The sequence below is a fragment of the Anoplophora glabripennis genome, unplaced genomic scaffold (assembly GCF_000390285.2).
Source record: "Anoplophora glabripennis isolate ALB-LARVAE unplaced genomic scaffold, Agla_2.0 scaffold528, whole genome shotgun sequence".
NCBI classification, from domain to species: Eukaryota; Metazoa; Arthropoda; class Insecta; order Coleoptera; family Cerambycidae; genus Anoplophora; species Anoplophora glabripennis.
In genome coordinates, this window is record NW_019417098.1 from 181,431 (window position 1) to 206,927 (window position 25,497).

General features: G+C 33.3%; 1 protein-coding gene across 1 annotated transcript in view; it reads right to left on the reverse strand.

The window, feature by feature from the left end:
* The window catches only part of LOC108913441 (neurogenic locus Notch protein), a 227,168-nt gene that overhangs the window by 124,439 nt on the left and 77,232 nt on the right, over nt 1-25,497 (reverse strand). The window contains exons 3-4 of the mRNA XM_018718993.1: nt 16,704-16,978; nt 12,886-13,081 (exon numbers count right to left, since the gene is read on the reverse strand). Of these exons, the coding sequence (XP_018574509.1) occupies nt 12,886-13,081; nt 16,704-16,978 (471 nt within the window). The remainder of the gene's footprint in view (nt 1-12,885; nt 13,082-16,703; nt 16,979-25,497) is intronic.

Below are 25,497 nucleotides of genomic sequence, written 5' to 3' on the forward strand. Positions count from 1 at the left end.
GGCGTGCACTTTTGTATATAGGTAAGTTGGGCTAAATAGTCTTATTTTCATCTAAGGAACCTGTGGTCAAGCGTTGTCCATCCTTTTCAGGGACACCCTGTATAAAACAAATGGCTTTCATAGTCGAAGAAAAAATAAAAACAAAAAAATATTTGGCTAAAGTCCTAATCATAAAAAGTGAATCACCCTGTATATTTTTTCCGTGTAACCCGAAATTAAAATTACGCTTTCTGAAATAAATATGTAAAATGATACCTACTGCACATTTTTTGTTTTTAATTACTTTTCTAAAGGATGCCATGGAACTGTCGATGATGGGAGTGTTTCACAATATTACTATAAAATACTGTTAATGAGATTATATAAAAGAATAAGCGACCCTAGAAATAAGATAGTTATTTTTAATTGATTTGATAGCGGTACACAATTTTTCCTGGGAAATATGTACATAATTTACCAATAATGAACGCAGTTACTATAATTGTTATTGCCATTTTTACATGCATGGTAATGGTGCCTTTAGGGAAGGTCGTTTGTTGCACAGATCCATTTTTTCTATGATCGCTAATTACTAGCGAACCGGATCTATCGTATCGCTATTTTACTTTCCAACATAAATAAATGCTAATGTCACAAAAGGATTGATTTTAACTGTAACGTATCCATTTCTACCATTCAACTTTAATTTCATTCGATATTAATAATATCTACGGTATTTTATTGAAAGCATTTTATGTATCACCAAGACGGAAGTACAATTTAATATGATAATACTCGTAAATAAAATTTATTTTCTGTTTTTTTTTTTTGTGAAAGGTTTGCTGTTTTATCGTTCATTCTCCTGGAGACATCAACGGTCGATTAGGCGACGAACCTTCCGCTTTGAGGGGAAAGGATACAACACTTTGTTGGATTTACGATCTTAATTCACATACTCCGGGTAATTTTACAATAAACGTTTATACATACGACCAAGAAACATATTAACTGCACGCGAGACTCGAAAGAAAGGAAACGAACGCACAAAAATATATAAACATGTCCTTATTCTGACAAGACAAATACTTATAAAATGTTGGGTATTATCTACAGTGCTTGTAAAACTTTTTTGCCTAGTAACTGGACACATCTCAAAATTACTAAATGAGAATCATAAGTTATGCGAATAACATCAAACGTAAACAGTTACCTAATGTTTTGTTGTATTTGACATGACTATTCTTGAAAAACCTCGAAAGAAACCGTTTTAGAAACCCTGCATGGACATATAGGTATCTCATGGGATCTAATTTGTACTTATCTGCATTCTAACGTGGTTTAGTGACTTTATATCCTTTTAAGATAATGTCTGTATAAACGACAATCTTACAGATTGCATAGTCGGATAAGGAATCGTACTTGGCAAGAACAATTCTTCATTTCTCAATGTTCGCTCGTTTGAATCGCGATTATCGATATCCGATTTAATGAGTTTCTGGAACCTTTAACAAACCAATACAATTAACTCGCCAAATTCGGCATTTGAACCGGTCTCGTACGAGACCTTTTACAGATATCCATCGAAACTCGCATGTGTGGCTCTCTCTTGCGTCACAAGTTAATAAAACTCGGCAATTTAGTCAATAAAACCGCGTTAATTCGTAAAAATGTGAAATCGTCGCACTGCCTCCGACGTTCTACGGGTCATAATTTCATAAAAATAATTTAATCGCATTGGAAATTGTCGAAAAACGATTAAGATCTTGACGAACTTAATCGAGGTTGATGCAAATTTGGCATGGGACAAGGACCACCCATGAGTATTCGAATTACGATAAGTTCATTTTAAATTGTAATTAGGACTTAAAAGTCGATAGTGATCTACTGATTCTCGCAGCGGGTCCCAAACACGCCCAATTTCTTTAGAACGTTACGAAATCGAAAGAAAACCAACGTATAAATCCAGAAACATTAACATTTTTTAGACATCATCATTCAGTTGATCTTTCTTTCAACAAACTGTTAAAATGTGAAGTATGTTATCAAATAAAGGCATTTAAACAGGAACTAAACAGATAAAAACATTGCATTGTTTGTTTTATTTTACAAGGCAAAAACGGTTTGTTAGTACAATGTGATTGAAAGGCATTACAAAAAGCATCTTGTTTTTACCAAATAAAGGCATTTTTACAAGGTATTACAAAAAGGCATTGGATCGAGTTTTATTTTAAAAATACAGAAAAGAAATCTTCGCTACTGCAATCCAATTCTAGGCATTGCAAAGGGCATCCTGTCTTTGTGACAAAAAGGCATTTTTGCACGGCATTACACGAAAGCATTCAATGTTTTTTATTTTACAACGGCAGAAAGGAGAGAAACTGGCTACTGTAATTCAAAGCGTTCTAAAAAACACTACCCACGCTTTTCCTCGCAAGTATTGGCATATTTACAAGGCATTACACGAAAATATTTACAAACAGACAAAAGGTTGGCTAGTGTATTTCATAGACAGTTTAAACATAAAGCATTTTATTTTTTGGTCATTTATACATTCTTGTAAGGCATTATACAAGAGCATTTCAATTATTATTTTTATTATACAGGAACAAGAAAACAAACAGGAATGAAATCGGCTGGCACAAGTCATTCGAAAGTATTTTCGTAAGGCATTGCACGAAGGCATTCCATTGTGCTTTATTTTACAATAGACAGAAAAAAAATAACAGGCTAATGAGTTTAATGACATCTTAAATAAGCATTGCACAAGGTATTCCATTTTTTCCAATTAAAGGCATTCTCGTAAGGCATTCCACTAATGTATTTTATTATCTGCTTCATTTTACGAGAACATAAGAAAATGGAAACGGTTGGCTGGTATAATCCATAGAGATTTTAAGAAAGCATTGCACAAAGCATCTTGTTTTTTCACAAAAAAATATTCCGGCAAGGCATTACACGAAGGCATTTCAATGTGTGTTTATTTTATAAGAACAGACAGAAAAGAAAACGGCTGGCTAGTATAATTCAAAGTCATTTAAAAAAAGCGTCACACAAGGCATCCAATTTCTGTTACATAAAGGTATTTTCGCAAAGCATTATAAGAAGGCATTGGCAATATTGCAACAGAAAAAAACGGCTGGTTTAGTGTATTTCAAAGTATTTTAAAAAAAGTCGGACAAGGCATCCCATTTTATCACTTAAACGTGTTTTTGCAATAAATACTTTACACAAAGGCATTTCAATGTATGTTATCTTTTTTTTACAAGAAATGTAACTATGGTTATTTTGAATACAAAGTTTTTACAAATTGTCAAAATGAAGAGCCCTTAAGAGTCAAGTTAGAAGTTTAATATGTTTAATACATTAATCACTACACAAAGACATTCCTATAAAGCATTACAGAAAGTCTTTCCAATATCTGGGAAAGTATCTACCTAATTAATCAATACTTCAGCAATGAACATACATTGAATATACATATTTACAAAAATATTTTTACAGGGCATTGCAAAAAGGAATTTCAAAAGAGTTTGTAATGTATGAAAATAGATTTATTTAATTACGTATCTCGACATTCTGATTTAAATATAATGGATATTTTAATTAGAATATTGTTGTTACTACCTACTTAAACACAAAAAATAATTCAGGTTCCCTACGTCCCGTATAAAATTCAGCTTCAAGCCCATTATCTTGGAAAAATCTAGCCGGGAATGGTATTAATCGCGAACATTCAGTCCGGCGTCTAATGATAACCATATAAACGACTCCACCGAGACAAAGAAACGGTTCTAGAAAGCCCATTGTTGCGGGCGGCTAATTGCCTCCAGTATGTAGAGGGAATAGATCCGTATTGGTACGAGATCCCGCCCACTCGCCAACCTAACCTCAGAGATCGCCCCGGGACATACCAGCAATGGTAATTTATTGTGGTTTCCTCCGGGTCGTACAAGTCGTGGCCGAGTCGTGGGTCTTCAGTTCGCCATTCAGTGCAGGCCGAAGCGAAAATAACGCTAATTACGGGCGCATGTAATATATGCGCGTCTATTTTTTTGTAATGACAACAGGGATGCTTCAATAAGTTAAAATCCGTATAAAATGATAAAAACATAAAATACTTCTCCATTGAAATTTGTAGACACCTTTAGACATAAATCTCCAAAACGGATTTAAAGTTTATTATTTCGTTCGTGCTTGTTTGTGTCCCAAAAATCGAACCATCAAACACTCAGACTTACGACATAAAAACCATTTATGTCATAGGTTAGAATATAATATCGTTTGTGCCATAAATCTAGAAAAAAAAACAAATAATTAAGGTCCACAATCTTTCACTTGCAGTTAAAATCAACAAATTCGGTCAAGAAAGTGGAAGAAAATTCACTAATACCTCGGCCAGACTTCCTATTCTGGTCTGGGTTCGATCCCCGGCGTCGGCACTGGCAATGTCGACGCAAAAAAAATCTAAGCAAAATTCGATCCCGATCCTAACACTTCCGAAAGGCAACGCAGGCTAGCCTACTAAATAATTAGTGATTGCGTATTAGCAATTTAAACAAAATTAAATTAATCCCTTAACATGTTTTGCTCCTGCTCCTGTCTCATCTGATACAATTTTTAAAAATTTGTCGTCGAAGAAAAATTGTGAAAGAGGATTTGAGGTAGTTATAATTCCCAAATTCTTTCTTAGGGTTTATCCATTTTTCTACTTATTATATTAATGGCTTGTACATCTGTATATCGGAATACCCTGTATAAATATTTAACTACACACGCTGACTACAACCTACAGCGGTTTACGTATAAAATAAAAGCACGGAACAGCCGGAACAAGGTTAAGCAAAGGATTGAAATGAAAACCCAGTAAACGAATCGAGTACGGATCTGTTAAGAGCCGCGCCACCCGAACTCTAGACTAGTTCGATAACTGACAGTGTGCAAGGTTTTGGTTGTCTTCTATGTGAACAGCGGTTCTAAAGATATACACTAGGCACAGAAATTAAGGGATATTAAAAAAATCCCAAAATTTTGGGTGATTTTCAAAGAGTTGTAGCTATGGTCGTAGAGAGAATAAAAAAAGGAAATTAAACTTCAAGTGTCTAGTTTTCGGATATAGAGTTTAACATATTTTAGCATCAGCAGTTTTTGAGTAATCATAAGAAAATCAACGAAAAAAATAGCAAATTTTTGCATTTCTTTAAAAATTTTTTTGGTAATTACACCATAAAGTTCTTTTAGATAAATTTAATTCTCGGGGAACGAGAACAGAGGCGGCAATATGCGATATTAAATTGTGATCTGTAACGTCAAATTAACGTTTGTCAAGCTTGTAGATAGGTACTTTAAAAAAAATTTTGTTTTTTTTCATTTTTGAAAAAAAAATCGCAGTGTTTTGAAATTATCAGGACATTTTGAGATTGAAAAGTTACAGTCAATATTCTTAGTTTATTCATTATTTGCAAAGTTATGCCAAGTTATTCAAATATCTCTAATTATGCAATTTTTTACTTTGTTTCAAAATATTTTTTTATCAAAAACCAATAAATAAGACTTGTAGAGAATATACTTTGCAGTTTTCAAAACCCTGCTCGGATTTTCTGTACGACCATTATTTCCCGAGTAATTGATTGCCAAATAATGATTTTTTTTGGTTTGGTCGACGATAACCGTTCAAATTGAAGAGAATTACATTATCTAAGAGAGCTTTTGGTGTCATTACCAAAAAAATATTTTTGAAATTCATAGGCCTCTTTAAAGAAAAGCAAAAATTTGCAATTTTTTTTTTCATTGATCTTATGATTACTCAAAAACTATTGATGCTAAAAAATTTTAAACTCCAGATCCGAATACTAGACACTTGAAGCTACAATTTCCTTTTTTTTATTCTCTCTACGATCGTTTCCCTCCAAGTGACAGCACCTTGAAATCACCCAAAATTTTGTTTTTTTTAATATCCCTTAATGTATGTACCTAGTGTATCTGGAATGGATGGATTTGAAGAACTGTATGTCTCCGTAAATACTTATAATTTTGGAAAATGACTATCACTGACTATTTCTTCTATTTTCTTACCAAATAATACAGCATGTTTTTCCTGAATGCTACAAGAGTTTCATACAGCAGAAATTATACTTATATTATTTATTTATTTATTTATTAAAAGTTTATTAAAATAAACTTTTTGAATTAACAGACAATCATTGAATGCACTGCCATTTCATAATTCGAAAGTAGCGTCCGTTCAAAGCGTAGTGACGTGCCTGTCTCACCTTATATTAATAGCCCATAACAGTTATCATAAAACGAGCATAAACTCTTAGAATTATGACAGAAAATATTAGTTGTGGGTGTTCACTTCTCTTTTTTGAACATCATTAAGCATCAAGCGTGGGCGTAACAATTTCACAGTTCGTTGCCTAATATATAAATATCAAAAAAAAAACACAAACCAGTCATTAATTTTCATCGCGTCAAAGCAAAAAAGATATTTCTGTAGCCTTAGGATAGATCGTTTCCAAATTCATTGGTAATAATAATAAAAAATTAGAAATGTTTTGTTGAATTTTTGCAGAGGCGCCATAATTCGTAATATACTTGTACACTGAGAAAAATGTTCATTGCTGGTATTTAAAGTTTAGAAAATATGTTGCAACACAACACACTGTAAAAAAAATTCACTCAAATTTCACCCAATTTTACTCAATAATGTATCATTCATTCATCACTCATTTGTAGCAATTCAAGACAGGAATATCACGAGCCATTTGCTTCAAACATGGCACTGCACACTCTAGACCAGTGCACACAGCAAATACAAATTCTTACGAAAAAGAGAGCGATGTATCTCAGGAAAAGTCAAATACCGACGATCTGACAACCAATCCTGAAATTGTGCAATCAATCATCTTCTAGAGATCATGTGCTCTTTGTAATAAAAAATATATTTAATTACGAATATAAAACCACAAAATGTATATTTTTTATTTCAAATTGTTTGCATTTACTACACTTTAGTATCCAAACGATACACTAAATACATGAACAAAATGTCATCGTCACACTGTAACAAAACATTCACTCAAATTTACTCAATAATATATCAATTTCTGTCCAGACCCGATCAAGTGAAATTTTCACTTTATTAGTATGAGTACAACTAAAATTTTATGAGCACTAGTGCAACAGAAGTGAGTGAATTTTACTCAAATCCGAGTTTCTGCTAACTATCGAGTGAGTGACTTTTGACTCTATTCTGAGTATGTTGACTTTTTCTCTAAATTTAGCTATTATTGAGTAATTTTGTACTATGAAAATTTATATATCACTTTATTATTCTCTTTAAATTTCAATTTAAATATCATTGTATTAAAGTCATACTTCCACACTAAGCTCCCCAGTGGTTTCTACACAGATCTGTTTTAGAAACATACTTTAGGTCTCGATTAAAGGAATTGATTAACTGATCGGACGAATAGATTCCCATAACCTATACAGATACGTTACGTAAGTAAGTCTAGGTAACAGTCTAACTGTCCGTTTATTTAATCAAATATTAATCGAGACTCAATATATTATTGTTTTTAATTATTGTAATCAAACCACTGCATTTAAACATAATTTTCACAAAATAACCGGATAAACGGATACTTGTCCAACAAGACACGCCATTCACCACGCCACGAGATGGGGACGATGGGAGTAGAGAAAGACAACGCACGACAACCATAGAATGGAATGTAGTCACTCAATAGTGAGTGACATTTACTCTGATTTAGCTACAAGTGCACCAAATACGAGTTTAGATGCAGAATTTATTTAACGGGGACCTATATTTGAGTAAAAGTACTCAGTTTACTCACAAATCAGTAAAGTTATCAAAATGCTCAATATTGAGTGGAAATTTACCCAATAATTTCACTCGATGGACTCAATCTATACCTTTATTGCTTTCACTCACACCGATTTTTTACAGGGTAGAATTTAGGCACTACTCTCCTTGTTATCTCTTAAAGAGTAAAATGCCTTCCATTCCACATTTTCGCTATTCTGGATTTGTCTCCTTTCATTATTTATAACATCTTATTTTCCTTGTACAGGCTGGTCCATTTTCGATGGGAATTCAGGGTGTTTCAGAAACTACTAAAGATATGATAAATCTGACACGACGTTCTCGAGCTCGATTTTCATGGCAAACTCGACTGTCAAATCAGAAATTTGCCATCTTCATTTGTTTCTGAGTTACAGGGCGTTTCTTGTTATTGTCATATTTTTGTACATGTCTGTGTCTCAGCTGTTAAATAAGTTAGAGTTAAAGTAAAAACGGCTCAAGACTAATTCTTTGGCGTAGAATTGAATGCCGGTATTAGATTTTTAGTAGATCTAAAGATTTCGGAGTTATGACCCAAAGTTAGTAGTTTCTAAGATACCCTGAAATCCCACCGAAAATGGACCAGCCTGTACAGTTGACGCCACCCAAATGTGAACGCATTTTGGTAGTTATGGAAATTTCATCTGGATTTTATCGTATTAAATCAGACTTTTTTTAGTGGCGAAACACAGAGAGAGTATTCTTATGGATAAATTCGACCAAGGCATTGTCATCCGCGACACTGGAAATCTTCCCGACACCTTGCCTGATAGATCTTTGTAATTATTGTTCTTGCCAGCGTTGTTTATTAATATAAAATACACAACTCTTACTGACATTTAAATCAGCAGCCACTTCACTCGAAGACCAATTATCTTCTAATTTAGCTATAGCCCTTGCTCTATGCGCTTCAGTTAAATACTCCGGCATATTTCACGTTACTTGTTTACATTTAATTACGTTTGCTCTAAATGACATATATGTATATTTGACAACTATTGAATTTTACGACTATGATTTGAAGTGTAAATTACACGGTACAATATTGCCGTTCACATTTGGGTGGCGCCGACTGTACATATTTGTATAAAAATTTCCAATAATTAACTGTCGTATCATCCAAAACGTTGAAGCATTCATTCACTTCATGTGAGAAGTAAATTCTTTATTCATGTAAAATGGAGCATTTACATACTCCCGAGAGTAGCAAATGAAGCTTATCATTTACTTGGAGTTTAAGGTTTTACAATTGCAAGTAAAAGCTACCTTTTCCTAGTAAAAATATTACCTCGTTTTCATTCATACTATCAATTCATGTTCGTTAATAGGTTGGTGGTTTTAAGCAAAAAGAGGGTTACAAGTCTTACAGGAGTTTGCTTCAGGTAATTAGACTAAGTAGTACCAGTTGGCAAGAATAAATAAATAAATCTATTATAATATAACGCAGTTCTTAAAAGCCCTGCATTTCTCTGTAGCAATTTATAACGTAATGGCTTTCAAAGTGATTACTTTCTTCCCGCAAGTTAAATTTATAGAGAGAATCGGCCATAAAGCTAGATAACTAGTAATTACCAAGAAGAAACACAATTTAGACCGGCAGAGACATTCTCTCGATGATGACTACTAAAATCGAACCGCGCTGCAACAAAAAAACTAATAAGTTTCAACATGGCAGGCTTATTTATTACGTCCATATCGGACATAAATTACTCCACGATATTTACAAAAGTCCTAGCCGCGTCCCACACGATGCCTAGACCATTAACCATTGGAAACAATAATAGCCTGTCGTAGGTGGAATATTAACTAAGTTTCGATCACAAATTCGTTCTGAATACATTTGACTGTCCGGAGGTTTTTCCTTGGATCCTGTCGAGCCCTCGGGCTCAGTTGGTCCGTCTCGCGAGACAGGTTTGACTTTGGTTACAGTAACCCAAGTAATCGACGGTTCTCGGAAGAATATCGATGCTTTGTCGACGAATTTTTTGCAATTTGAGGAGGCCAGTCAAAGCAGCTTTTTTGTGTATGCACGAAGAAAGCAACAAGAGTGAGGTTAAATGAAGCGGCATTATATAAGCTCCCGTCGGTGGATGTAATGGAAAGTAATTATTAAAGGCCTGCGTGGCGCAGCGCCAAGTAACAAGTTGAAATTATGATGGAACTACGCTTTAATAAACACAAGCTACGCGTAGTAACTACCAGAAGCCTGTAGGTCTTCACGCCGCAGTATGGTTATAATAAATAGGATGACTAGGACGTTGTCGGCGATGCCCCTATCGTGATGGCGTATCAATTTTCGCAGGAATACTCTTCGGTAACAAATTGGTTATTATGGCTATGAGCAAACCGCGAATTGAAATCACTTTTTGACTTGATTGATTAAGTACCTTAATAATGACTGGATAAAAATGCGATACAGGGCGTAACACGTACGCGAACAATTCATAAAAACAAGAGTTTCTATGATCACCTAAAACTTTTCGTTTCTAAATCAGACGTTTATAAATCACACAATCTCTCATTAACAACGTCACAAAATGAATCAATTTTCAACTCAGGTATATTGGTTACAATTTATTCATTATCTGGAAATTACTTGTCTATTAAAGGGAAAGAAAAAAAATATTTTTCTATCATAGTGCCATTTTTGTTAAAATCAACACATTTTTTTATTACGAAATGATGGTAAATTCCCTTTTCAATCCATGTCTAAAATGTTTAATCTTAAGTGGTACAAGGTCGGTAAAATTACGGAATTTGATGGCGAATAACTTGGCTAAGAGAAATTACGTAAAAACTAATAATTTTGCTTTTCTTGAACTTTTTAACCTGACATTCAAAGAACACTTCTTGTGGGGAATTCAATACTCAACTTGTATTTTTCCTGGATTTTTGCATTTTTTAACTCAGTGCATTTTTCTGATTACTTTGATGCGATGTGATATGATTTACTTTTTTGTTTTCGTCAAAATACCAAATTATCCATTTTAACAAAGAGCGCTTTGAAAACAAAACATGTATTGTGTCTTTCCGAGACAGTTGAACATGTATAAAATGCCTAGCAATAAAATTTAATGAGTTTCACAGGCGTCCCTAAAAAAGATTTCTGCTACAGTACTTATAATAATTTGTATATAATGTGTAGAAAATTTCTATTATGTGTTCATTTGTCCAACAACATATTTTAATTATTTAAGCCCTTAAACAATTTTATTATATTGATAGCAAATTTCGTTTGTTCAGTTTCAAAAGGTCTCCAAAATCCCGATCTCCATGTTGCAATAATATTAGTAAACAAAATATTTCTCTTATTTCTCCCTTCCGCAATTGTAATATGCCTATAATAAATTAAAATTGCCTAAATTACACCAAATTCCACATTGCTGCAGTGCACTGCTAGGCAATTTATCAACCACTTGTCAACAACTTAGATTTATTGCCCAGTCGCCCAGTGCGGCTGTGTTATATGCCGTTTGCCCGCGTCCGCATTCTTCTACTGGGCGTATACATTTCTACCACTTCCACATTTAGTTCGACCAGACCTGTATATGCATGGGTACCGCTAAATAAATATGTTTTTTCAAACATTTCAATGCTGAGTTGCTGCGTCAGCGACCGAACCTGGCCAACCTCTTGGTTCTTTAATTGAGATCGGAAAGACTTCAAATAAAATTCTGGGAGTTCAGTTAAAATTTTCATAACAATGTCAAAGTTTAGATAATTAAATTTGTAGTTTTTACACGAAACAAAGCCAGATATTTTTTTTCTTCAATTTCAAAATTGCATTTTTAGTTATCTCAACTTTTACATTGTCGAGGAAATTTTAACCGGACTATCAAAATTTCATTTGAAGTAGATAATAAATAGTTGGATATTTTGTTTTCAACAGATCCTTGTAAAAGAGAATAATTTTACATTTCGGCAAAAAACAAAGAAGAAGATCATATCACAAAAAGAAAAACAAAAGTTGCATGTCGTTTTTCACGCACATACTTCAATTCTGCACAAAAAGTTTAAAAAGTCAATCTTGTTCCGTTTTTGAATACAACAAAAATGATATTTAAAATTTTCAGTTTTGCGTCAATAACTTCAAACCGAAAAAAGAAAAAATTTCGTCACATTTCTCTTCGACAAGTTATTCGTCACCTAACTTCGCCATAATTTGATCGACCTTGTATCTCTTAAGATAACCCATATTCTAATAGTGCCAAAAGCACGCACCCTGTATATTTTCAATATACCGCAAACAATGTTTTTTGATGTGAAAATTTATTCAAATTAAATCACACTTTTCAAAATCATGAGAGAAAATATGCACCCCCAATAGTTTAACACCCTGTATCTTGGAAAATATAGAATTCCTTAAGAATTATTTTCTTATTTTTACACGACAAATCATAAGGTTTACCAACATTTTTGTTATACTCGATTTACCATTTACTATTTAGTAAATTAGTTTTATTAAAAATAACTGATTTGGCTTTTTATTTTTAAAATCAGGCAAACATTTTTCATCCAATTCGATATTGTCTTGAATCAATCGTATTTTAGGTTGTCATTTGTATTTTAGAAAGTGACAAATGTCTTTAAGAATTCGTCAAAGCCATGTTTTGGAACAAATTTTTTACAATAAAAATTATTATATATTTGGGCTTTCCTCATGAAATACATTAATAATACATAGTATGTTTTTTATTTAAATTTACCGATTTAATCAATCCATTACCTATAATAAAACAATAAAGGCATTTTTACTACATATTGAAGAAAATTTCTGAACAAATGGCACATGCCTATGTATAATATTGTCTCTCTCAAATATCTATTTCTTGAAGCGGGGCACATTGACTGCAATAACACCATAAAGGTTCTTCCTTAATGGTAAAAACTGAGTAATTTTTATTGTCTTATAATCAGTGTATTAATTTTTTATGTGAAATACTTTAGTTTCTGTGATACAAATGTGTGAACGATCTTATAATTTTTCTAGCTAGAGCAACTCTGAAATGCATGCAAAAATGAAAAATGGACGCGCTTACGTGTAGCTTCCGTGGGTGTTGTGGCATTTCCCGTGCCTGCAAGGGTTGTGCTTGCACTCGTCCTTGTCGTCCTTGCAGGCGGCTCCTGTGAATCCCGGGGCGCAGGTGCACTTGTAGGAATCGCCCACTGACGTGCATTCGGCGCCATTCCGACATGGCTGAGAGGCGCAGTGGTCCTGTTTCTCGCAGCGCTTCCCTGAAAACAAATAAAACAATGCATCCTGAAATAGCGGTCCCCAACAACACATAATGCAGTAAATGTTTGAGAAAAACGTGTCGCTGTAGTAGAATTGGGACTTTATTTAAGCAAAAGTTAGACGATTTACTTACAACAGCTCGATGTGGTATACTAAAAATTTTAAATATTTTAAGTTGCATGTAATAAAGTAAAATAACTAGTAATTTGCTTACTACAATCAGTGATCTTCTGTAAATATTTAATTATATGTATAACTCATGGCATCAAACCAAACTGAAACGAAGTTGTTTTCTCAGTGTAGTAAAATGTGTATGTGTATTTAAAGAAATGATTTATGAAAGCAGGTGTTGCCTCTTCTTCCATATTTTTTAGGACTGTCGGTAAGATAGTTAAGTCAATTAATATATTGTTTATTGAACTAAGCATAGCTTAAAGCTATTAAATGTAATTTGCACCAATTATATTTGATTTAGCCCTAATTTTATTAATTTGGCTGTACTTTTCCAATATTTGTTAAAAAATACTCAATATTCAGATAACACAAGCATAAAAAAAAGTCCAAACTCAAGAGACCCACATATCATTTCCGAAGGAATTCGATAAGCTGAACACGATCCTGTAGTCAAAATTCATGAATTTCCGATGAATTTCGGAGGAAAGAAAAAATTTGGATAAAAACGCTCAAATATGGGTCAAATTTTGTCCAAATACATCTTTTCCGTAATATTTTAAGGCGCTGAACACGATGCCAAATATGGAGCAAAACTGTTTTTTCGTCAATTTTGTCCAAATTTATCATTTTCGAAGTATTTTGATGCACTGGATACGATGCTATTAGTAAAATTTACCCATGACCTCGATATTTCTCAGAAAATTCACTATTTGGGTCAAAACTAATTTTTCCCTAAATTTTATCGATCTATATGTTTTTCGTAGGCGCTGAACACAATGCCATTGGTAAAATTTATCCATGACCTAGATATTTTTCAGAAAATCCACTATTTAGGTAGATTATTATGTAATTATGAAAAGGTGAGAATTTCAAAAAGCGACAAATATACAGGATGTTCCATTCAGGCACGGATACAGGGTGAGGAGGTCAAACGGTCCGAAAAAACTGTCTTTTAGTACAAATAAAACGACAAAAAATAAACCCCAAAAGCTCCATACCCCACAACATTATAAAACCAAATATACTGAAATTCTAAACTCAGTTTTCTTAACATAAATCTTTTTTTTAGCTCTTTTTAGCCCACAACATTCATCTGGATTCGTCTCTTGTTCCATTTAAAAAAGGCACAAATTTTATTTATATATAGAAATGCAACATTTAATTTACACATATTTTTTACACATTTCTCTGATATCGTAAGAAAATTTCATGATGTACTATTTCTAGACAAAGTTAAAAAAAATAAGGGGTATAATGTTATCTGAATATCCCTGTACAGTAGGAGTTATTGTATAAAATTGATCGATTAAAATTTCTATTTTTGTACTGAATTTTATTCAATTTTAAATAATTACAAAAAAATGAACTACGAAAACTAGTACAAAATCCACCTTCAAAATAATTCCATTTAAAACAGTGTATCAGTTCGAGGTTAAACTATTTGTGTTCGACTACCCACAAATAGACAAAAGGTTTAATATTCCAGCGCCATCCCAGAGTTATTTATGTAATATTTATGTGACTTCCTTATTGGCGTTTGAATTTTAAACGCATTCTATCCAACTGATTAATGTAAATAATGCAATTTTCTATTACAAGTAATGTTTTCGTATGAACTCGGAGGTCATCTAATTACGGATGCGCAACGACGAACCTTACACATAATGCACGTCGAAATTGTTACGAAACGAATTTGTGTGTTCGAACCAAACCAGCTCGTGACGTCGAGATACAGTTACGGGCCTGTAATTTCTGGCATGGGCGTCTGAAATGACAACAGAAAATCGCTGTTTCTCTCCTGTAAACACTGAGAAAACATGTGACGCAGGTTTGATTTCATTCGCTGCAATCAAATGATTTATTTTAAAGGCAAACTCCAGTTTATTTGTTGCAACCAAACGTAGGGTTGTAGGTATTAAAATATTACTTGCTGTTAATATATCTCGTTTTTAAATGATATACAGGGTGTTTTGGAAAAAGATACCATAAATTCAGGTGACAGAACATCAAAAAATAAGACTTCTTCCTGTGGACCATCGTCCGTTGTTTTTGAGAAAAGGCAATTAAATTGATCGTAATTTGGTACAAATAAATTTTTGACGATGATGTTTGTTTTTTACCAACTGCTACAGGAATGATCTTTCCCCGTGACATTTTATAATATTTATTTTGAGGTTACGATCTTTACAAAATATGAATATCACAATGTACAATTTCTTTTACCTAAAAACGTTCTCATTGATTTTAATAAAAATTGTCTGTGTCAAAGTCAACGAGTTTCTATTATTTAATATATAGGATGTCAAAAAATTGCTTTAATTCAATTTAACAGTCAGTAACAAAATTTTTAAGACAATGAATTTATACTTGATCTAAACTACATAACAGTTTTTACAGATTTCAGATATCTTTTTCGTTTTCCGAAATATCTTTCTGCGAGTTTTAAACACCCTAAAGGTGTACTCTGCAGCTCAGTACTTTTCAGTTAGCCATAAATAGTAGAAGTTTCCATGCAACCTTTCTCTGAGTGTGTATTATCGGCAACGATATGTCGTCTTTAATGCAAATTGTCGTTGGATAAACAGATTGTGGGTGATAACAGCGGTTCATTACAATTCCCTAGATCGCTCCGTGCCATTTTAGACGTACTATTACAGTTGTTAGCCTAAAGGGGGGCACGAATATATAATTATCATATCGCAAGAGTTTAAATAAATCTCCCATCGGCCGCCAACGGAAAAATCGTCGAGTTGCAGTGCGTTAGGTTCAATCAACCTACGGAATTTCGAAATTTACATATAGTTAAGAGCGCTATAATCATTCAGGCCGTGGTTTTAGCGCGAATATAGAAAGACCTATTAAGTGTAAGCCGCATTTATTATATGTATCCGCGTTAATGAGCCCTGCATTCGTATTCAAATAGCTCGCGCATTTTTATGCTAAACGCGACTAAAACTAATAAACGCGGCTATCTAGATCGTGATACCGAGTTACAAATGCCGTAAGTCAAGACTGATGTCTCGGGTTGTATATATTGGACCGATTTACATTTTGTAACGAGATATCTTATCTAAAAGACCTACATTAGGATGAAATTGAAATAACCGGACATCTCAACAACAATAACCGTTGTATTACAAATTCAGATTGAATCACAAAGCGGCAAAAGCAAATGTCACTTGAACAAGTTTTGTAAATATCTGATGACATAATAAATGTCAAATGTAAGTGTGTGAATTTCGTACTTTTTTTATCAAACCTTTCTCGGCGCCCATTTTTACACCGCGCCCAGTATTTTTTAAATCGCGCCCACTTTTTGCTTCGCGCCCATTACAATGCGCCCATCCTTTTGCTTTGCGCCCACTTTGTAACCGCGTTTCGCGTCTTGAGAAACGCTGACCTAAAGAGTGCTAATTCGGCAAACTAGAACTGTATTCAAGGCCTTACCTGTATATCCTGGTGCGCAGGAGCATTGGTAGAATTCCAGGGATCTTAGCGAGCAGGTGCCACCGTTCAAACACGGCCGTCGATCACAGGAGTTCGCGATGGGTATTTCGCACAGGGAGGCACTAAAACCGAGCGGGCACAGACACGTGAAGCTGGGGGAACCACCGGCGGACACGCGGACCTGGCACGACCCTCCGTTCTGGCACCGGGGTCCTGGTTTCGTGTGGCAAGGGTTGAGGTGCTGGCAGTATTCTCCTACGTATTTCGATGTACAACTGGAACAAAAAAAGTACATTTAGAGAACAATTTTCCATAGTGGTACATGGTATGATACACTGACAAAAATTATTTGTTATAATACAAGAAACACCCTGTATAAGTATTTCTCATATATGCTACTTTTACGGGATGTAATTTAATATAATTTGTATTTTGTTAATAAATAAATAGGAATATTTTTCAAATTTTTCAGTTTATTTGTTAAATTTTGTAATTTACAATACGTCGAATAAAATTACATAATGTATTTCATAATGTAATACCCTTTACAACGTTTATAACTTAGCAGCAACTATAATTTACACTTTATTCTATACATCTGTTGTCTTATAATTAGACAATTTACCACGACAGGGGCGTGCCTTGAAATTTTCCGGCCATAGCTTTCGACTTTGGGTGTCGAATGCGGTTAATTCCAAGAAAGTGACGCAGAGCTCTTCTTGGAATTCTCTCTTAACAAATATCGAACGGACTGTACTTAAATAAGAAGTTTCCTGTAGTAACATGACCGTAGTCTATAGTCTAGCAAGTATAGTCAGTTGATAAAAATGGCGTACGATTCGAATAAAAATAATTTAAATCAATTGAAAATCTATATAACAATTTATTAGCAAAATTGCTTGTGCAATTACAAACCACTACACACTTTTTTGAAGCAAACACCCCACAACTTCTACTTTAATTCCCAGGTATATTAATATTTTCGAAATACTCTTTCTCACTAATGTAAATGCTGCGATGTAAGAGGTTAAAGAAGTCTTTCAAGCGGTGTCAACGCTAGTCGCAGCGACGGTAACATCCTGTTTACAACTACCGTTTTCTGAAATACAATTTCATTTTTACAGTAATAAACAAAACTCGCGCGACTCATTTTCCCACACTGGCTTCCGTGGTCTGGTATTTTGATCGTCGATTTGATGCCGAATGTGTATTTCTCACAAATGTCTAAATAATTACATGTAATGTTGAGTCGATTGCATAATATCCTACATTATAAGTCACTTATTGAAATTTATTTCCCGCTAATTGTCAAATTACATGTAATTTGTAAGTAAAATAGATTTCCACTTATATGTAACATGTTTTTGTAACAATATTTCACTGGATATTCGAGCAACGTACTATATATATTACAACATTGTATTTTAAGTAATCTTTGAACAACAGAAAGCAATCTTTAATATGCAGAACTGTCTTATAATTTTTGAGGACTGAATTTCATGTTTTTCTAGATGCGATGTTAGTTATCAGGAACAACAAAATGTATTGTTATAAAATTTCAATTTATATACATACTAAACCACTTGCTGTTTAGGCGTAACAGGTGTATTTTTGCACTTAAAAAAATAAAACCTGCTTCGTGAGAACCGCTAATGGGTTTGAAAAGGCCTCGAGTTGCCCAACAACGCCTGTTCCGATAAATATCTATTATGTCTTAACTTTATTTACGTCAAAATAACAGATTAATAACTCCGAAAGGGTACTCGGCTTCTGTTCCGATCTTTAACGTGATATTTACAATGTAAAAGTACCACGACAGCGAGGCTCAGTGGTCCATTAACCGTTCACGGTTTTTTTCTTTCGTCGGAACCGATTGAACTTTTTACGAGGTATTCTAATTTTTCCATCACGTACTCGAAGGGTAACGCTGCAAATTGCGAGTACGAGCAGCGATCTGTCGAGGCTAAAGAAAGGAATCATTACCCTCCTATCCATTAAGTTCAGTGGCGTGTCATCCTCTGGGTAAAAATGGGTGTTCGCCTAACTAATTTTCAGTCGTAGTAGAGGCAGAGTTTCTAAAAATTATGAATAACATCAACGTTTGTAAATAATCATATAAGTTCTGCAAAATAACTGAATATAGACTTAAAACAGTCAAAGTTATAAGTTTATTTAATTTACTTATTATTGCTAGTTAGTAATTTACTGAATAGTGTGTTTTTATAATATACATTTTTGATAAATGTTACGAATTGACGTTTTTGAACTTAAAATAAAATCACGGAACTCAAGTCTAAAGGCATATTTCTTGCTAATAACCGATTAATTGCTCCTAATTTTGTTTATCAGTGGGGTTGAAAATAATTTTTAAATAATTTTTTTATGCATTTATAAATTTAAATATCTTTTTGTTGAAAACGGTTGGCTTTAGAGATATTACACTGAAAGAAGTGGGCTTATTAAACTGTTTATCTAGAATAATGTGTATAGCGCATATTAAAACTTTTATAACCAATATACAACTTTTATTAAACAAAAGCAATCATCTCCATACTCATTATTCAATGAGTTTAACTGGAAGGTGCTTAATACACCTTATGCATCTATGAAATAAAGGTTATAATGAATACATTATTAGGTGTTATAGACTTTATGTTCTAATTGGGAAGATTTGTTGTATAAAGACCAGTATCCGAATTTGTATATAACAATTGTATTAACAGAATTATTCGTTCTTATACTGAATATGTTTCCGTTTTTAACGTGTAAAACGCGTCTTATAATGGTTAAGTGATCGTCACCTTTCGATTATGATCGTATATACACATGTTTTGTGGGATACGTGATCATATCGCGTCGTGTGAAATGGAAAATTATGTAAGTATCTAACTATTTTATGGCTTGCAATTGTTTTGTTTTTTCAAATGTAAAACTTGTCTAAATCTTAAAAATTATTATTTTGTAGGTCCTATTAGAAATCGCTGATGTTAAGTTTTACATAAGATGGAGGAACAGAAGGTTAACGGTGACAAAGTCAATCAACCAGAGGAAATAGAATTAGATGGAAAGAAGCTCAACCTTTCAGGAGATGCTTCATTCTTAAGGTGGAAGCGTTATAGTGGAAATTCTCATGTAATTAGGCTTGCCAAGTCTCCGGGTTTGACCCGGAGTCTTCGGGTTTTGATGGTACATATCCGGGCTCCGGATATGTCATTTCTCCGGGTTAAGACGTTCTACTCCCGAAATTTATTTTCCTGAGAGATCTGATTGTCAATTTGTCCATTGAGCTGCTGCAGACCTTTTTTTTTAGAGATCGATTTCCTCGTAAACGGTTTGACTTCAAAATTTCCTAAAGACCTTTTTTTTTTTTTGACATCAATTTCTCCGGGTCTGTCATGAAATAGATCTGGCAACCCTACATGTACAACAAGAAAATACGGGTGCATCGTTGTTAAGAAAATAAACTGGACAGTTTTGGGAGCGATTTGTCATCATTTTTAATGCTTAAAAGTATGTTTCATGTATGTTTACATTAGAACCTTAGCTTGTAATTACAGTTATCCAATACAATTTCTGAAAACTTAATGTCATATGTTTTTAACTCATACAGAGTATACAACAGTTTAATACATTTATTATTATAAAACTTATAACCAGTACTAGATAGGCTTGCCAGATCTCCGGGTTTGACGCCCTACCCAGCCTCGAAATCCATTTCCTTCAGTCATATTCCTTTTTTTTTTTAGACATCGATTTGTCTAATTGCAGAACTTAGGATTATATTTCTTTTTTTTAGAGCTCATTTTCTTCGTAAACAATTTCATTCCCAGATTTTCTAAAGACCTTTTTTTTTAGCCATGAATTTCTCCGGTCATGAAATAAATCTGGCAACCCTAGTACTAGATGTTCTAATAACGATATGGAACACTTTAATAACAGTTATTGCTATTATTTCGTAAAAGGTATAAAAAACGTTGTATACTAGTTATACAATAATTTAATAAAGAATAAGGTTTATAGTCACTATACAACTGCGCTAGCAGTATGCGTTTTATATCCAATATTCACCTGTTTAACTGTCACATATAGTATACAATGGTCTTATAATGACATATAGAATTTTAATAAATAAAACGCATTTCTTTCAGTGTAGAAACGAATAACTTTTTTAAGCAGAAAAGTTGCGGGAAAAGATTTTTCCAGCCCAAAGTGAAATACACCGTGGCACAAAAAATTTTGGCAGTTTAAATGCGTCCTAATGGTCTCTAGAAGATACGACGAAATCATCAACAAATTCGAATTTCTTATCCCAAAAAAAACCCCGGATAAAAAATTTCACGAAATTAGCTCGAAGTAGTTGAAAAATTAATTAAAGAAAAATGTATTTATTTTTTCAACTTTGACACCCCAAGTTTAGTTAAATCGACTTATTTTAAACCAGAGAGTTGTACAGGCCCTTTAGAGACATCCTGTATATCTGAAAGTGAAATTTTATGCATTAAAATTCTTGAAACCTAAAATAAAAACCGCGTCTAATAACAATTTCATTCATCATTCTCAAAGATTGCACACCTGTGTTGGGTAAGCCAGTCTTCAAACTAATTCTTAGACCGAATTTTTTCAAATACCTGAGAGTTACCGCGTATACAGGGTATAAGAAGTATGACTGCCACAACTTCAGCATGAGATAGAGATAAATGAACAAAAAAGTTGTATATTACAGGGGCGTAAGATTAACAGTTTTCAAAATACAGCGAGTTTTAACATTGGGGAGTTTCATCACAACGTGATAACAGCGCTACACAGCTGATGCACATCCCGTGTGCACGCGGCAGACTTGTCCTACGGAAAAAATGTAAACAACTGTTATTGTGAGACATTTAGTAAATGTCAAGACGATTGTTTTCCAGTTTTGAAATAAATAAGATAAAATGTATGGATTTTATAGTACGAAGATAGCGTTGTGCTTAAATTTTAGCTCGAATTTTAGTAATTATCAATCTCTTAAAACAGGAACTTAACTTTTAATCAAATTATGAACTTGAAAAATATGTAATTAAAGTACCCAAAGATTCACGTCGTCCAAATAATCATACGTATTAAAAATTATTTAGGGCAAAATTCAGTAATTTTTAAACGCACAAATACAAAACAAACTACAACATATGTTCAAAATGTTCACCACCATTTTCGATGCACACACGACACTTTCGAATCCGATTTTCGCGCACTCGTTGGAAAACACATCAAGCAAAGGAAATAGTGGTACATAAAAAACATTCCGACATGGTCCAATTCCAGAAACCAACACCAACTGAAATGCATATTGCTGAACAGCTTAGTACCTCGTGTTATCCGCCGCGCCGTTGTCACATTGCTCGATATGAATTTTATCGAATTTTAAATTTATTACAACGCTAATTATTATTTAGAATTAAGTTCAAACATTGTATTTTATGGTAAATTAGTCGAACTTTTGTACATCAAGTTGGAGATTTTGATAATTTTTTTCTCGGAAATGGTCGAGTTTAGGACCCAAGTCATATAAGGTTTTTTTTGTTTATTTTAATGTATTCTATCGTCTGTTAAAATTAAGGCAGTCAAACTTCTTCTAACACCCATATTTGAAATTGAAGATGTGATTTATCAAATTACAATGTCGAATTTGGCAGAAGCTTATAACCAAGTAAATAATATTAGTGATGTCAACATGACTTTTTGAAATGTAGATTCACAAAACCTAATTAACTCTCGATAGCTCAATACATACATGTCAGATACTGTTGATAAATCAAGGCCAGGTGGATGTAATTTATACCGACATGACGAAAACTTTCCATCGGCTTCATCATGCGATTCTTCTTGACAAACTTGACTGCTTAGGTGTTTTTGGCAGATTGTGTCAACTATTCAAGCCATAACTTCATGCTAGACAACAATTTGTTCAATGTCAAGGATTTAAGTCGACAGAATTTTGTGCATTATCTGGGGTTCCCCAGGTTTCAATTTTGGGTCCATCGTTATCTAGCATTTATGTTAATGATATATCTTCCTGTCTTGACGTCAAGTGCTTCCTATATGACATGGATGACAGGTGTAACTTAAATGATCTCTATTTGACTGTGCATTACGTATTTTTCTCACAAGTTGTGCTGTGTTAAGACCCAACACGTTTAATGATTTAAGAATTACTTTTGATCCTCAACGATGAAATTCAAGCAATTGTTGTTATATAGTGCTCTATTTTTCTTTTGTACGTTCCAGACTAGAATATTGTTCTTCGGTCTGGTAACCTAAATATATTACAATCAATAGCAATCGATTGAAATTGTACGGAGAAAATTTATAAAGCTCCTTTATTTTAAATCAAATGGATTCCATACACATGTTTATTATCAACTGAGCACAAAGTTGACAGCGTCGACATTCGTTGACTTTATCTTTCTATAATTATACTGTATAAAATTGTGAATTATTTGATAGATTTTCCTTGAAATCTTGAACAAATTTGAATTCAATATACTGTGACATATTTATAACGATCTCCATTAATTGCCCTGTTTGATACTTCTTCTAAAATCAAAACTATAATTAGACTTAGATAAGCTTGTTCTTGTTTTTTCTATTGTTTTATGTATTTTGTTTTTCAAAAAATTTTGAATGATTTTTACTTTCTTTAACTAGCCTGTCCCTTAATTGGTTTTTGCTGTTGGGCAGTTGTATATTAAATTAAACGTAAAACTCTCTTCCTATTTAGGAATTTCCAATATTGTACACGTTAAAACGTGTAACGTGTAACCGTGTACATCTTATATTACAAAACGAATAATTTCAAAACCTGGCTAGACTCTGTAATGAAATGAATTATTTATAAGTAATAAAAATGACATAAAACTGGTAAAACCGCTGACCCTGTCCGATTGAATCGTCCAACAGCCGAGCACATAATGAAATTAACGGAACGTTAAAAATTGAAGCAATAAAAGGATCTTTAGCAAACAAACACGCCTCTTTTTGTGTTTGTTTACCACTTAATTTATATCATTATATTTATTTGCTGTTAAATTAAACACTACTTAAAATTAAAAGTTTTTCAACGACTCCAGTTCTGTTGGTTGTGCTAACAAATCCAAAAAACGTGCAAGGCCAAGCACGCCGCCTCTTAGCGGCCAGACGTGAATTTGGAATTGTACAAATACATCTACCTGTCCTATTCGGCCTATTTACAGTTCTTTCTCAATATTTACTCAACTGGGTAGGGCAGGAACACACAGTGGAGCGCAGATGTACTAGATTGCCCAGGTAGAAGATTTTAGGAATCGTCAAAGATACGATCTGCTTCGAAACATCGGAGAAATTAAGTAGATTATCACGGAAAATGACTTATAAAAAGATAGACATAAAACTATGTAAATTTGCCTTATGGCCAAAATATGGGTTAAATCGAAAAAATAATAAGAACAAAAAGTTTTTTTTTCGTTATTCAATCGAAATCTTTGTTAAAAAAAGCAATGTTTCCATTTAAAAGCCCCACCCGGTGTGTGTTAATTAGGAACTCTTAATTAACGCAATAATTAGTACAGAAGAAAATAAGTCTGTGGTACACATTTGTCTCACTACTCCAAGTCTATCTATCGAATATGCAAACACTTACCAAAAATAGTGGGTTATACATATTTTCTATATAAATTGTCAACAACAGAATTAACTTCATTTTTTTCCCTATGCAGGTAGTAAAAGATTTTAGGCAACATCAAAGATACGATCTGCCACGCAACATCAAAAAATTTAGTAGCACAAATTCCTGTCATTTCTCTAGATGCCAGATGGGTGATGGTACAAAGAAAGACAAAAGACGATTTTAATTACGACAAGACACTTGCTAGATCTACGGGAGTATTCAGAGAACGGTGTAGGCATATAGGGGAGAGTAAGATGATATCACCAAATTGCTTCCCACCGAGATTGGATATCACGAAACCCCTTCACGTACAGTCTTGCTCTTTTCTTTTTGCGGTTTCCCCTAGAGGACAACAAACTTCGAAGGGGGGCAATTATCACAAGACAAAACAATTTGTGAAGCTACCTACCTACTACTGCGGTAGTCACACGTCTAAATACTACAGCAAACAATATATTTAGATATACTTAGCAATTCTTGAAAGTTCTTTTATTATCGATATGAATGAATGAATTTTAATAAAATGTTAGAAAAACGTTCTAATCAAATATACAGTTGTTCTGTCTCAGATAACAAACGTAAGTGTTGCTCAAATAACACCTAGGAACTTTAGAAAAACTGTTTTCGTTTTTTAAAAATACGTTATGGATATGTAACAACCTATTTTTAATTATTTGAAAGACATCAATAACAGTATTTCTTTAATTTGTCAACAAAATAAATAGTCGCTGTGAATTATAAAAGGAATGGGAAAAGTTCGACAAAATCAATTAATAAATAAAAAAGTTACAGGTTCGTATAAATGAAGACTGAAATAACTTTGACTTGTCTAATGATATTGTTGCTACTATGTGTAAATCAAAAGAAAAAGAAAAGTGTGGGAAAATTGAAAGAGATAACAAATATAACATACGTTTTAATTACTGACATACCTCATACTGATGTGCACAGAACCTGTTTTGTACTTTATAATTATTTAATTATTAGTATCAACACCACATTTTTGAAATATCAAAGTTTTTTTAAAGCCTATATATAAATAAATTATCTGTTCTTCAGCTCGAAATATTTATGTAGCAACATATAACACCCCTTTCACATAATTAGCTGTAT